This window comes from Melopsittacus undulatus, chromosome 2, assembly GCF_012275295.1.
Source record: "Melopsittacus undulatus isolate bMelUnd1 chromosome 2, bMelUnd1.mat.Z, whole genome shotgun sequence".
Classification (NCBI taxonomy): Eukaryota; Metazoa; Chordata; class Aves; order Psittaciformes; family Psittaculidae; genus Melopsittacus; species Melopsittacus undulatus.
The window spans coordinates 57,478,286-57,494,521 of NC_047528.1; the positions used below are offsets into that span (position 1 = coordinate 57,478,286).

At 41.0% G+C, this 16,236-nt stretch overlaps 1 protein-coding gene across 1 annotated transcript in view; it reads right to left on the minus strand.

Annotated features, from left to right (window-relative positions):
* The window catches only part of NALF1 (NALCN channel auxiliary factor 1), a 479,833-nt gene extending 474,767 nt beyond the window's left edge, over positions 1-5,066 (minus strand). Inside the window, exon 1 of the mRNA XM_034060066.1 lies at positions 4,260-5,066. Coding sequence (XP_033915957.1) covers positions 4,260-5,066 — 807 coding nt within the window. The remainder of the gene's footprint in view (positions 1-4,259) is intronic.
* Between the last annotated feature and the right edge of the window lie 11,170 nt (positions 5,067-16,236).

Here is a 16,236-nt window from a genome sequence, read left to right on the forward strand (position 1 = left end):
TACACATTTCAATATTTTAACTAGCACTGAGGAAGGCCACACTTTAAACACTTTCAACTTTCACTGGGTTAAAGAAACCAGTCCTGATAAATAGTAACTGATGTTATGGTCAAGCATTAATAAACACATCTGCCAAGAAAGCTCTGGCCTCTGATACTTTTCACAAAGGCCTACGTTCCATGTCTTAAAATAAAATAAAATAAAATAAAATAAAATAAAATAAAATAAAATCATAAAAAATAAAAACCTTTACATTTATATGTCCTACTTAGTTATTTGACCCAGTTTTAATCAGAGGTAGCCAGAATTTTCTTTTATTCCGCAGAGCGATTACCTGCTGTCTTAAGAACAAGAACTTGAGTATTTCCCCTGACAGAAAGCTACGTCATTATGAGGAACTGTGTCTTCCAACATCAAGCCAATACAGTTCTCTGCTAATTGTCTGAATACAGTACTGTGTCACACCGCATATAAAAATGGTATTCTGGAAACCAAGAAATTATGGATATTGCCAAGAACAATCTCTTCTGTAAACATAATCATAACTGTGTAATATCCAAAAGCAAAATTTCATAAATATATAAGAAAAATCTGAATTCAATTTCAAATAGAAAACTAGAAATCCAGATTTTCAGTTACTCTGTTACTTTAGTGATTCATTAAGGCTACAACACTTATCATGTCACCTGGTTGAATATGTAATGCATTCAAATTCAAAACCTTATAATTATTGTTTAGCCATTACTGACATGTGACTATCAAGACAAGAAAACAAGATATAAAGACATCAGACTTGAAAGGTATTTTTAAAGAAATAAGTTGAAGATGGATTTACAGTGAGAAAACACTGATATTCCAAACTTCTAAACAACACACAAGTTTACTGTCATCCTAACAATATAAAATGCATATGCACGATCATGGCAACTATCAAAACCAGTGATTTTCCAAATCCTCTAAAACTCAAAATTCTTAGCATTTTCTACAAAATTTTCAAAAATCCCAGTGCAACTCAATATGAAGTTTAATAGTAACACCAGGCTGGCAGTCTTTAAAAAAGAAAACATAAATAAATAAAGAATGAGTATACTTATATATTAAAACTGAAACCTAATTCCACCATGCAGAATAGCTAAATGTGAACTGATAACCCAAACAACTCCTGTCTGCCAATTTCTGCAATGAAAAGCAATTTATTTAAAATATTCTTCAAACATCTGAATACATGTAGTGAAGCACAGAATAATTTGAAAGTAAAGTTCATTTTCTTACAGCTTTAGATAAAGGAATGAAAATATAAAGTCTGAGGTTTAACCTCATACATCAAAGTAATTTGATATGTACTATTTGTTATAACCAATACTACTTTCTGGAAAGGTGTAACTTGCTGGACTGTGAGATTCCCATGGTCTTCAATCTTTACTGTGAGAAATGTGTCAAGGGTGGGAGATGGTGGTGGGGAGAGTTGAGGAAGGGGAAAGTAACAACAAATTACAAGTTTTAGGTTGATTATTATTGGTGTAAATTTTACTGACTTTCTCATCACCAATAATTGGTCAACTGCATGAAAAGCTCACTCTTTCCGTAAATGCAGCCACCCTCCCATTATATTCAAGATATCTTTAACAGAAATAGATTATTTAACAAGACTTTCATTGTATTAACTCAGTGCTTACACTCATGTCTATTGACTAACATCAGTATTTTTAGCATTTTGTTTAGAAGAAAAAGCAGCTCACCCCCTAAACCAACTAAATGGTGTGTACTTAAAACACATAATCAGATGTCAAGTTATTTTCCATTCTGATGCTTAAGCTAAGAAAAAAGCTCAAAGAAAGAAGTACCTACTTACATAAAAAGTTCTTTTCCTGATTGAGTTTTATAAATGGATTATGCATAAAACACCAGAAAGACCAGCAAAACATTTCAACAGTCACAGTGCTCATGGTAAGTTTCTAGTTTCACCCATACACACTTCAGGGCAGACCAGCTGCAAGCACATCAACACACACGGCTATCAGACCGCGAGACCTGCTAAACGCTTGGCTTGCTCAGCCACCAGAATACATCGGAAGTCTCTAGGGGGACAGAGGAGCAGGGAGGTGGGACCGAGATAGAAGAGAGCACGGCCGCTCTCCAGCGTAGCCACGGGCTGCGGTTGCCCCCGTTCAGCACATTGGACAGCGCTCACAACGCCGTGCCCCTGGCCGTGGGAGGGAACACCAAACTGTACGCACTCTCGGGTTGGGCTTGTTTGGAGGTTTTTTCCTTACCCCTGCTGGAACAGCCTTTCATTTTTAAAACAGACTGGTTGGCCGAATTCTCAAAACGTAGAGCAATACCGTCTAGCACCCGGAACCGAAGAACTGTAGGTCATTGGCACTGCATTTGTATGGTTCATTGATATGCTTCACACAACGTTTTAATGTCAACAGCTTTTTCCCCATCATTAGACAAGTATTTTTCCTTATTCAGTCTCTGAAGGGGAAGTTGTTACACAGTGTACACTTGTTGTTCTTTTAATTTTCAGCACTTTTTACACCACATACTGTAGAGCAACTGCACACTTTGTGGTGTAGTTCACTCAGACTAAACTGTGATACAAAAAAATTCACTTAAAGAGTGTAGATGTTGCCCATTTGGCAGCACAGAATAGTCGGTCAACTTCTAATTAAAGAGTCACTGAAATGGAAACGATGTCCTTACAGCAGCAAACATCTATTTACAGTCTATACTCTTTTTACTTATCCAATTCACTCTGGAAATAAAACACATTTTATCAGTAACTAAGTACATAACATATATAGAGTGAGCGTGTATACACACAGTTTATAACCTAGAAACCAGGAATTCAGAATTACTGATGAAACTACTTTACTTTTGTCAGGTTTAAAAAGGAAAAATATATACAGCAACTTTCCTACTTTATCGAATTAGATAACACTGTATTTCAGCTCCTGGAGGGACTGTGGGTTAATTTTTTTGGCAAAGATGTGTGCAAATTACATCAACTTATTGGTGAATGGTATTCTTTAGGCATGTACTATTACCACGAAATGATTCCAGAAGGTCCACATTAAGTTACAAGCACAGAGGTACTGCTAGGCCTTCTGTTCAGAGCAGTGATTTGTATGCACTTATGTGTTCCACTGCTGAAGTAGGATTCGGTTGACATACAGTTAATGCAATGCTACAGTGGTTGCTATAATCCAGTTCAGAGCAGAAATCATACTTCTGGCCACTTCTCAACCAATACTCAAACATACAGGGGGGAAAGCATGCAGTTACTTATTTTATGGCACCAATGACAACACTTTTTTTCTGCCCATTCCTGTCTTGAGAGCTAGGCCAACTAGTCTTGTGCAAAAGTAGAGAGAAGACAACTACAAAGAGACAAAGTGGGACACTTCCTTCTAACAAAAGAAAAACCTCTAGTTTTCTCCGAGAGGCCATGAGTGGCAACAAGGAGAACGGCCGCGTCTCACTGAAACACTGTCACATCACCTCCCAACCAAGGACTACTGCGGTGCCCGCTGGCATTCACTCTCGTCTTCCAGCCTTTCCCAACTCTATAGATTCTGGCAGAGCTCCTGGAAAACGGTCCCGCTCCTCTGTTCCGAGGTGGCCAGGAGTTTCCCTGCTCCGCCGCACCGCTCACCGCCGCCGTCGGGGCCACCCGGAACGGAACCCTCCCGAGTAGCCGGTGCGCGACCTCGGCCGCCGCGGACGGACGAGGCTCCCGTCCTCGCGGCACCGCGCCCATCGCCGCCCCGGCCCCGTCCAATTCCCGATCCCGCCGCGTCTCTGGTCCAGGAAGGCCCGCGGGCAGGGCAGAGCCGTCGGGCGGCCCCGACACCGGCTGCCATCCGTGGCCCCGCTCATTGGCATGCAGACCCAGTCGCAGCCTGCCGCCAAGCCGCACCCCAACCCGCTGGAAGCCGGCAGGCGAGCCGGAGCCAATCGCATATTCATGAGGAGGGGGAAATCCAGTGCTGCACTCCCAGAGGACGGAGGATCACTTCTTTTTTTCTTTTTTTTTTTCCTCCAAGCTTCCCCCTCTCTCTGCCTCCCTTTTAGCAATGCTCTAGCGGGGGCTCCCCGTCGGCACCCTCCACAGCTCCGACTGCACCCTAAAATCGACGGCCGGCGGCGCCAGGGGCAAAGACCGCAGCTAAAACAAGCAACACGGCAGCCACAACAGACGAGGGAGGCACGCCAGCCCGCCAGCCAGGGACAGGAAACACAGCAGGGGCTCCTACCTTACAATCCTCAGGACACGATTTCACCGAGTACTCATCCGACTGTAAATATTTCTGGAGCATAACCTCAAACTCTTCGTATTTCTCCTGAGCGTGCTGGTCGTAGCGCTGGTAAGCCTGGACGCACTGGCTGCAGGAGCCGCCCCCCCTCAGCACCACATCCAGACTGCAGTTCAAAGTGTCCGGATTGGACAACCCGGCGAACAACTCCCAAAGCGTGTAAGAATTACAAAAGGAAAGGTAAAAATCCGTCAGGTCCCAGCCGGGCGCCGGGCTCTGCCCCGCGCCCCGCGGCCGCCCGGGTCCCCCCGGCTGCCGGCACAGCTCCTCCGCGTCCCCCACGCTGAAGCACTGCCGGGACGAGGAGCCCAGGGGGGGGCACGTCTCCAGGGGCCTGGCGGTGGAGTTCCCCAGGAAAGCAGCCTCGCCGTGCCCGTGCTCGGTGCCGTTGGTGCCGCTGCCGCCGCTGCTGACGGGGGAGGGCGGGAGGGAGGGCGAGGGGGGGGCCAGGAGCCGGGGCGCGGGGGGCGCCGGCTCCCCCATGCCCGCCAGCAGCTCCGGCTCCGCGGGCTCCGGCTTCTCGGGCGGCGGTTGCTCCTTCTCTCCGGTCCCCGTGAATTTGGCCTCGGCGCAGAACCACAAGTGATCAGAGAGCAGGACTGTGAAAAACAAGAGCGATGCCAGGGACAGTCGCCATTTCTGAGCCCTCTCTGAATCCGTGAAGGGTTTCTCGTTCTCCCGGGGTGCGAACCAGATTTTTAAGCCGTCATCATACTGCCGACTGCACATCCAAGCACCCCTGGTCATATTTTGGGAACGCACAGCCCTGGCCGACTCCACCGTGAGGGCTCCTTTGCCAGTGTCACCACAATATACATTGACTTAAAAGATTGGGGTATTTTCTTGCCTGCCTTCCCTTCTCTCGCTCCTTCTCTCGCTTTCTCCCTCTTCCACTCCAGCCCTCCCCCCCCCCCTCCCCCCCCCCCACTTTCTTTCTCCTTCTTCTTTCTCTCTTCTTTTTCTTCCTCTGAGATATTGTTGGGTTTCACCGGTGGCTCTGCCTTGGTCTCACCACACGAAGCAGCCCCAGTCCATCCAACGCGGCTTGCCGTGGAGAAGATAAGAGCAATAACGCAGAGAGAAGGAGGAGGAGGAGGGAGAGGAGATGGTGGTGGTAGTTGGTGGTGGCGGGGCTGCGCGGCTGGTCCTTTCCCCCTCTCACCCAGGCATGGTCACATCGCAGCTCCCCATCTTCGTCCTGAGAAAAGCCCGTTGCCCCCGGACAGCTGCATGCCGCGTCCCCCGCTGCCGACGGACCACTCCGGGAGGACTCCTCTCCTCCTCTTCCTCCCCGCTGCCGCGGCTCTCCTCTTCCTCAGCCCCGAGCCGCGGCACAGATGCCTGCACCGCTGTCTCCGTCTCCTCTTTCTCCTCTCCCCCCTCCGCTCTAACTGGAGAGACGCTGCTGCAGGGCTCCCGGAGCGCTGCCGAGGATGCTGAAGAGGAGGAGGAGGAAGAGGAAGAGGAGGAGGAGGCTGCCGGGGCCGCCGCCGCTGCTGGTGACAATGGTCTGCGGCTGCCGCCGCTGTTGCCGCCGGGCGCGGTGTCCTCGGGCGCACGGGGCGGAACTGCCTGGCTGGGGGCCCCCGACGGGCACAGGCATCTTGGGCCCCTGGGCTAAGTTGCCGCCATCTTCGTCCTGGAGAAACACTTTTTTGGGGGGAGCTCTGCCTTTTGCGTCATCTCCTCCCGCGCCGCGATCTCTCTATCCTGGCGCATTGGCAGCAGCAGCAACTCTGCCTCCTCCCGCCTGAGGAGGAGGAGGTGGGAGAGGCACTGGGGACCACATGGGCCCTCCAAAGGGCTTCCTCAGGGCAACTCTTTCTACTTGTCGCACGGAAGGGACTGGTCGGTACCACCCTCTAGCCCTCTTTCCTTCAAGGTCTCCTTCCCTTTCTGGCTCATGCCCGCTCAGGATGGTGGCTGGACCATTCTGTCGCCGTGTCTTGTCCTTGCCAGAGTGATATATGAAACTCCAGGCACTGGATCCTGGGAGGTTTTGATCCCACATTAAAATGCTTGAATACAGCTGCCTGTCTTTCCAGCCAGCTATCTGGGAAGCATAATGCCCATAAACCACAAGGTGTTCCCCCAAGAGAAGTTTTGCAAAGCCCTGGTCCAGCACAAGCTGGGTAAATACTGGCAGACTTTTGTGTTACACCCGTCAGATCTCACTGCCTGAAGACAGAGGCAGAAAGATCAGGCTTAACTCTCCCGCTAGAGTGATGAATCACAGATGAGCTCCACTCAGATCCACAACAGAGATCCATCTCTTTTTGGTATCAACCAGCAGGATCCCTTGCTTAAATAAGCATACTGTTTTGTCACTACTAAGTTGCCTGCATCTTGCCTGCTGACACATCTTAATGTAACAGCAACAGAAAAACTTGGATCCCACGTGAGACAAGAGAAGGTGTCAGCTAGAGGTTGAACATTGTCAGATGAAGACCTGGAGTTACAAGATCTTCCTCTCAGGAGATAAGGTATGCTATCTGGCCATAGCATAACCAAGACATGTATTTGAATTTCTCCACTGGACTGGGCGTCCAGAAGCTTTGTCCACCCTGGGCAAGGGACCGATTAGAACTGCTAATGGCCATTGAACAAGGTCCACAGTGTAGCCTAAATGGTAGCTTTTTTCCATTATTAGTTTATAAAAAGTTTTATTTCTTAACATCGCTGACAGCTCTCCAATTTAGCTTCAAAAGATGTAGTGGGAAGAAATCTGAGACTAAACTGTATCAGAAGAGGACAAAACTTGTACATTTTTTGACTGCAGCTGTTGTTAACTGGGAAAGTTAACAAGGAAAAGTTAAGGAAAGTGCTGGAATTTCCAAATCAAGGCTGGATGTCTTTCAAAAGGAGATTGTATACCTCAAACAGAAGATGCAGACTGGTGAGAGATATTGCTGAGAGAGGTTCTATGCCCTGTGTTATGCTGGAGGTCAGAGCTCATTATCATAATGGTCTCATCTGGCCTTAAAAGATCTGTGAGTCAAATTCTACACTGAACAGAAGTTATCTGTGGATTTCGTTTTTATAGACTACTTAAAGACACAAAAATAAGTGCTAATATTGTAAGGAACAGTCTACAGACTCGTTTCAGGATGCATGTTTGCAATTCTCAATCAGCTCACACCATCTGCTAATGGTACATTATTAATTTTGGTTTTGGAGCTTTGATTACAATGATTTGACACACCAGGCCCTGGGCTCTATCTACATTTTTGTAATACTTTCTGTTCTGGGAGAAAGCCATGACCAAGGTTTTAAAAAGGAATCAGAAGAACTTTACTTTTCTGACATACATTGTCATTTCATTATACTTTGCTTGTTTGGTTATATATTTTGTGGTGCAATAGAGGGACTGAAACAGGATGAAAGAAAACCCAACTGGGATAAGCAGGTTCTTGACATCAGGTCTGAAATTTTAAGACTCTGCTCTATTCAGATAAGTTAGCACTGGCCACTCAGTTATTCCCTATTTGATAGCCAAACTCTGGTGAAGAAGGTTGCTTTTAAAGTCCACACCTGCAAGCAGGCTTAACTTACATATTTTCTTAAAATACTGCTTTCCTTTTGTCCTGTTGGGGAAATAAGAGGCAACTTTGCATTCCACTGGAAATTAGAAGTGTTCTTTTTCTCCTTAGTCATAGTCTTTATCTCCAGATCTTCTGAAACTTAATGTAAGATTGAATTCCTAAGTCTGTGCTCCTCTGTTTACACTTGTCTAGGATCAAAGCAAATGTACTCTTAAGTCAATCTGCTTGTATTTTTTAGATATACTTGGTTTCTCAAAAAATCCATTTTCACATCATGCATTATTTTCACACATTTCCTAACTTTTGTCTGGAGTGAGAGTTCTTTCTCAACACCTAGTGAGAAACTATAATAAGACATTCAGCATTCCCGAAATGAGCAGGTCCTTGCTTTTCCAGTGACAGTTGTCTGTAACAGATAATGTGTCATGCAGAACTATTGTTTTGCCTGTTACGTTTCCCCCAGAGCTCCATTCCCTCTCCACCTAGCACGGTGAATAACTTACAATCTTAGCTGAAGCAGCTGGTTCCTGGTGGATCTGAACAGATGCAGTTCAGTTCTCTGGTGCCCCTTAGTGTTAGGTCTTGGAGCTCAAGGGAAAAAAAAAAAAAGCTATGAAATACTGTCTGAAAATCAAGAAGCTGATTTGTGTACCGTGGGGGAAAGAATCTGAAATGTATACTGTAGCTGCTTTCTCTCAAAGCTCCTAAAATTTTGTTATCATAAATGTGATCTAAATACCAGAATTTTATTTAAACAAGGTTAATGAATTACATGAACCTGTGAAAAACAGAGACAAACTTTCCCCAAATTATCATTACAGCAGTATGTCCCTGTATTCATCATTCATCCTAAATAATTCTAGTGGCACAGAATATTGGCTTCTTTTTGAAATTACAGTTTTTATTGGGAATATTTATTACTTGTGTTCCAAAGCTTGGCAACTGTGAGAAGCTCATAGAAGTCTGTGTCCCTAGCTGGTGGGGTCAACAGATTTTTCACAGATGGTTCTCCTTAAAGTAATGTGGTTCAGTTCAACTCTGCCATACAGTGCTTCCATCAATACAATCAGAGGTGATGTTCTTTAATTCTTTGACTCATCATATGTATGATAGCTAATTTATTGAGCACTGATGACAAAATCTAACAGAATGAGCATGCACAAGATTCAAGAGATTCGAAGCTGCTGCTTAACCTACATACCATGTGTTTTCTTCATGAAAGTACTTCAGCTTACCAAGCAGAAATAATTCCTGACATGATATGTTAATGATAATAAACACTCAGAATAGAAGACTTCACTGTTTCAAAGTGAATGTTCCTTTTTTTTTTGCCTAATAACATGCATACAGTAATTTCCAGCATTAGTCTCTTTCTGTTCTTTGACTTTTTGATACAAAATTATAAGGTCTTTCAGATAATTTAAACAGGTGTGAGAGCCATGACTTGTCTTTATAATGTATATTCTTTATATAAGAAACTCATTTTCTAATTGCTAAGCAGCACTTCTCTTTGTAAAATCTTGCGGCAGACTATTTTTAAAAGAGTAGATTTCATTTTATTTTTGGTTGGCCGTGTCTACCGATAGGAGCATTTGTTGCAACAATTATTAGCAGAAATACTCAGTCAAAACCTTGCATTGGAGTGTGATCCAGCACTTTTAATACCAAGCAAACATTATCAGGCTCTCTACTAGTTCGTCTTATATTAATTATTTTTCACAGGAGAAAAGAGTTTGTATTCAATAGGAATATCTATACATTCTTTGTAAGCAAACTGATATGTCAAGTATGTGCTTTAGCATCCTCAGAGTTGTATAGTTTTAGTTTTATTTCTACTTCTTACAACAAATTGTGGGTGTTATTTTACCCATTATGTGGCAAGGGAGTCAGATTTAATTATCTGTGTCTATTTGCTAAGAATAATATCCATAATGGTTGTAAGACACAAGCAAGTTAAGAACCCTGAAGAGTTCATTTTATTTCCCATCACATTTCTGATGTTTTAGTTTCCCATTCAGTATTTCACAGAAAGCTGAATTATTGTGAGAAAGCTTCAAGCATTTGAGCCTGATTGCCCCAATGCAATGGGAAATTTATGTTAGTGTTAGCAGGCACCAAAGCTCCTAATCCCTGTTTAAACACCTCTAATTCAGATTTTAAGATTCTTGTGTTCTCCTTCGTTCCCACTTTCCACATTACCTTCAATTTTGTCCCTTTGGTTTGATTTTTTTAAGCTTTTCTTACAAAATTAGAGGATTAATTATCACTCAGTAAGCTATGAAAGTTTGTCAGATTGGATTTTACAAGGTTGTGCAGTACAAACTTGGAAGATACTAATGTTTTTAAATTGATTGAGTTATCTTGCACATGTTTGCTCTGTATCCTATGGGAGTTCTGTTAGAAAATGAGAACATGTTTTTTGTTGTTAACATTTTCAGCCATGGAACAATGAGCGGATAACATGAGATCTGGAAGTCTGATAATTTCTCTCCAAAAACTGTTGGTCATCTTTATCATGACATCTTTATAATGAAAGCTCAGTCACAATATTACATCCAGCTGGTATATTTGGGCATAAGTTAAAATGAACTAAGGAAGGCTATTCTTCATTAACTGAAGCCATCAAACAAGTGAAATATAACTTTTGCACATGACTGCAGCAGGAAGAAGATAATATAAATGTCTCACACAAATTAGCCTGTGTCTGTTAGGGTAAGGTCTGATCCAAAGCATGCTGAGATCAGTGGAAAAAAATGCAATCAGTTTTTAAACCAGGCTTGTAGAAAGAGAACAGACAGAAGAATAAAGATTCCCCCCATATGGGGATGGAAAAAAAACGATTGAAAGAACCACCAAAAGGTAGATTACAGCTTTTAAAATATTTTTTCTTCTTTCCCTCTCCTAATATTATATATATATAACACTAATTGTATGCATTTGCTGTCTTCTAATAAATGTTATAGCCTGATTATGGTTTTACAGATCATAAAGGTATGTAAAGGTACCTTATCAAAGGTATGCTTTTTAATCTTTTCTGCTTGGTTGCCTTGTGAATATGCCATCCATTCCTTGTGTCAGACTTCATCTCACAGGAAAGAGATAGTACCTTTTTCTCAGATAAACTCATTTATAATCTTTTTCTTTAATAAAATTAAAAAGAAATATGTGCATTATGTAAAAAGTCTTCAGTTTGGTTGATTAGTCAAATAGCTTTCATTTGCTCTCTCTCACCCTCACTCAAAAAAATAAAAAAAGGTACTTTTAGATATAACCTCACTGTTTAATTAATAATCTGATTTTTCTGTTTAAGCATTTCTTAAAATATTTATCAATTTAAGTTGTAATATCTACATTAGATAGGTTTTCTTTGTGATGTATTGATATGCTGCTATTACGGAATTCACATTAACTTATATTTGTAGCCTGTTTCCACCCTTGCCTGTGATATGAAGAATGTGGAAAAAAGAGAAAGAATTAACTCAGATAATAATGTGAGTTACCAAGTAAAATTCTCCCTGCTTATTACACCACATTTTGTTGCACTTTTCTGGAAAATATGCCATCCTAGAAAGCTCTTTTCAGACTGATCATTCAAAAGTTTGGTAGTATCTTTGTTTTGAGTCCTTATGGCTGCAGTGTCACTTTTAAATGCATTTGAGAGTGTGGGCATGCAGGAGAGAGATCTAGCAGATTCTGGTCTGAGGTTGTCACAGGTGAGGGTTTCTTTTGACCAGAAGAAATACCCCTACTAGTAAAACATATGTAATTATGTATAGTTTTGATACAGAGCTTGACCATAAGTTGAATAATTATAACTGTAATATATATATATGTCTTTATTTATATATTGTTATATATATCCTCAAATAATGTAAACGGTTTTAACTTTTAATCTCATCTAGCCTTAGATATCTGGACTTTAAGCATTCAGTCAAAGGTTATCCTTTCATCATCTTGCTAATAAAAAGATAGACCTATCACTAGAGCACAGCTTATCCCATTCTTAAATAGGTGTCTATGACAGACACTCATGTATGGCAAGTCATTTGCCACATGAATGAACCATACGTACGTTTACACTCCTTATTTTTTGACTGAGGAGTATCCTTTTCCACCGAGCTGTAATATCCTGCATTCTGCTAAGTGGCTGCAATGCCATCTACCCAGGAGGGAGAGAGAAGATGGTTAGTTTTTCCTCTGCTTCCCCTGCCTGACAGGGTATTGCTGTGAAGAAGGCATGTGGCTGAAGTTGTAGGATGACTCAAGCTCTTGTTGTCTTCTTGGAGTCATCCCACAATCAATTTAATGTGTCTGCCTTGAAGGCAAATGTCTCCTTTTGTCTGCAACATCACCAGCAATTCTCTAAACTTTGGCTTCTGTTCTACACTCCTTACAAGAGATTCAGAGAATTGAGTGCAGGCTGCAATTAGAGTTCCTGAGATTTTTTGCTTTGTTCACTGTTTCGATGGGACATGATTTGGCAAAGCACCCATTACCTCTTCCTCAGCATCTCTATTTATAAACAGGAGAGGCTGTGAGAATTAGCTAATGTCTGCCAAGTGTTATTTTAAATAATAAAAATAATGAATTTACCTCTTGATGGGCTACTATGTAGGTCAGCATATCACGTTATTTCTTATCTCATTTAGCTTCTAAAGTCTGAATGTTTGTTATTGTTTTGAATCAGGTTGCTCTCCTTTTCTATACCTTTGTGAATAAAAAAAAATAAAGATTTTCTATAAAAAGTATCTTTCTCAGTTCTTTCTCAGTTTTGGAGTAAATGAACAGTGTTGCTTCTCTTATTCACCAGTAAGATATGTTACTTGGTATTTGGTGATCTATTACATTTTCATCACATTACATTGCTGGGAAAACAGAGCTTGTACCTTTATGCTTTTTTCTGGTGGGGGCGGGGGGGAAGACAAAGGAACTGTAATTATACTGATACTTTATTCTCCTAATTAGTTTCACTGGGTCTTAAATTTAACTCATATATTCTGCTGAAGCTCATTTTTCTTCTTTTTCCTTTCATCTTGTTCTCTTTTTTGCTTCCGGATACAGCACCCGATAGCCAGCTGTGGCTGTGTTATACTCACTTCCTACCGTAGCACAAGAGCAAATACAGCTTCCAGCCCGTTACCTACCGTATTCAGAGCCTTGCCGTGGTCAGGCAGACAGTCTCTGCTTCTAAGTGACACCATTATGGCTATAATTTGCTGGAAGCCACAAATAAGCCTGGCCCAGGGCCAGTGGAAGGGCACTGTGTGTTGCTGAGGTGACCGGCTGCTTTCAGAGTTCGCAGACATCATTTCACATGGTGTTGACTGACTGCTGCATAAGGGCTTCGTGAAACAGTAAGAGAGAAAACACTTCAGAGGGGCAGTGAATGATTTTCAGCTTCTTTCTGCTATTTCTCTAAAAATATTAGTGCAATTTCACTGTGTCTTTTTTTTTTACATTTCTTATAATTACTTATAGGAGAAATATGGGTTGGTGTTTTGTTCCTTTAAAGCCTAAATTGCAGAGCAGAAACCCTTTTAGTACACAAAGAAAAATGCAAAAACGGGAGTCACCGCTGTACTTTAGATACTTAGCTGCCAGAGAGGGAATTTGCTAAATGAGTGAGAAAAGTGAGACAGTTAATATCTCTGAAGCCAGTGTAGAGAGATAGTCCCCTTTTCAGGCAAAAGTTAATTAGACCCCTTCCCTTCATCACCCTGCAGAAAAACCTCTGTATTCTCTGTTCATAGAGCCTCAGGAGGGAGCTGGTTTAGACTGGTGCCAGAAGAAGTTTAAGACTCCTCACCAGACTCCCTGAATTGCAGGGAACCCAAGTTAAGAGAAGAGTTAATAAGTGGTTAATAAACACACAGGATCAGGAAGCATTAAGCATGCTATGATAGTAAAGATGTAGTTAAGGAGTAGACCATAATTCATACTGACATAACTGAAAATTGGAGACTCTTTTCTGAAATGGAAAACTGTTGTGTTTTTTTAAAAAAACAAAATAATTTTAATTTTTTAGTAGTAGTAGTATTAAATGTTTCTGGCTTCCCTATTTATCAGCTGCTGTGAAATCTGCATTCTTCTGTTGTCAGTCAACTTTCTGCAGTGACTATATCGATTAAACAGGACAGATCTGGGGATTCAAACCGGAGAAGCTTGTGTTGCCCATAAATGGTGTCAGAGCAGACCAAAATAAATTATCTTTTGGCCTTCAGGTCTTAAGTTTATGACTACAGTGAATATACTCCTTCCTTAATGTATTTTAAAAGCAAAATCAACATAGCTAAGTTAAGAAGTGGCAGAAAGAAAGAACAAGAATAGTGAAGAATTTATTTTGCTTTATATATACCATGATACGGAGAAGTTAAAGTTCTTGATGGAGAAATCCCATTCAAAAATGTGGAGTTAGGACTTGAAAATTTATAGTTTTTAGTAGCATCCTGACAGAAGCTTCGTTACTTAATTACAATTTGTCTACCATTCAGGTGATGATGCTTCCAGTGAGCAAATGAGTACTCCAGAAATGATGGAATATTTTTAATATCAGGCATTTTAGAAAAGTTAATCAGGTGTTAAAAGTTAATCAGATGCTTAGACAGTATGTAGGAGACTGAATGTTTATTGTATGCTACTGATGCACAAAACTAGTCTATGTACTTTACATAACCTCGCTTTAGAGGCTTTGTCATATTTTCTAGGCAGCTTTCTCAGTCTTTAGGTGCTGTAATAGTAGAAGCATATATACTGGTAGCTCTTAGGGGAAGCAGGAGTTATTTTATACGAGCTAATTTTAGCCCATGAAGACTTCCCTCCTACTTACCAAAAAAAAAAAAAATTAAAAGCTCTTTCAGGGTGATTCAGAGCATTAAAGTTTAGCTCTCCAGTGCCCAAGTTATTTGGGGTATAGAAATTAAAGCTTTAAGTTTCAGGTGCATTTGAGAATGCTGCTCTTCATTTAATGTACAAAATTGTACATGCACAACCTTTTTTTTTTTTTTCCTGAAGCACCGATGCAAGCAAGAATGTAATGAAAAGTTCTTTTTTTAGGCATTAACCATGTCTGTTAGTAATTTTGCATTATGAAGAATGAAAACTATATGTTCATCATAAGCACACGCAGTCAACTCTTTTGGAGAAGACATGGAAAAGGTAATCTGCTATTGACTATGCACAAGTGTCACAGTTTATGCCACTCACCTACCTGTAGTTATTGATATGTATTTACAGAAGTTTTGAGCCACTGAAAAGCAAAAAGCACAAACCTAAGGTGAATTTCTTTTCCTTCCACACATGTAACCACTCTAGGCTACCATCACAGCCGTGAATCTAGATTTGAGGATTTGATTAAGGAATTTCACTTTGTGAAAATATTTCTATAGATGCTATATAGGCATGTATTGTCCAAACATACTTAATTTTAGGCAGAAGGAAAAGTAAAGGAATGTAAAACCATCTTAGGGTTCACAGAAGATTTTCTTGTAGGGAATTAAGCTTCCTCAGTTGATCCTAATTTAGTAGTTCTTCAGTTCCTGAATTAATCAATGTTTGTGCACCAAGGAGGGGCACAAGTTTTCCGTATGCAGCAAAAAGTGGTTCTGTCATTATTCTGATGTAATAACAAACAAACATACAATGCAATTCTAATACATAAACATAAAAATATTTAAATTATAAATAAGGTGTTGTAGTTATGAACTTGGACACTTTATTACTAGATCATTTCTGTTGGTGGAGTTATAGGAATTTCCTAAGTAGTCTGTCTGTTCTCATTCTAAACATGGGTATTCAGAGTGAATAACACACAGGCAGTTTGGGCCTTATTAATAATTCAAACAATTGTATTTTCAATTATGTTCTTAATTACAAAACTAACTAAACAACATTAATTTTGAAAGGACTGCATAATTCTTAGATATATTCTGTACAATTTCTCAGTGAGACATCTGCCCAGATAAATATTTCTCAAAGCTTTCCCTTAAATCTAAGCTGGCAAGGTGGGCAGAATATGAGTTTTGTTATTAATTAAAACTATCTGCATTGATTTACAATAAGTTAATTCCTCTACCTGTATAAAGCCTGAATTTCTTGTTATGTTTTGCATTCCCGTAAATAAGCTAACTGTATTTCTGCCTCTTTCTTTTTAATCACTTGTTCTCCTAGAAAATACACATATTTAGAAGGATTAATCAGAAATATAGTTCAGAAGTCCCTATCATACTACAAAGACCTACACTTCCATGCAATCATTGTTGGCATACATCCATTGTAATTTTATTTGTAAAAGTGCATCAGCTAAATATCAGACTAAATGACTGATTGATATTTTTCAGAAAGCTGCAAGATAGAGGTGAAATGCTAAATAACTTTGC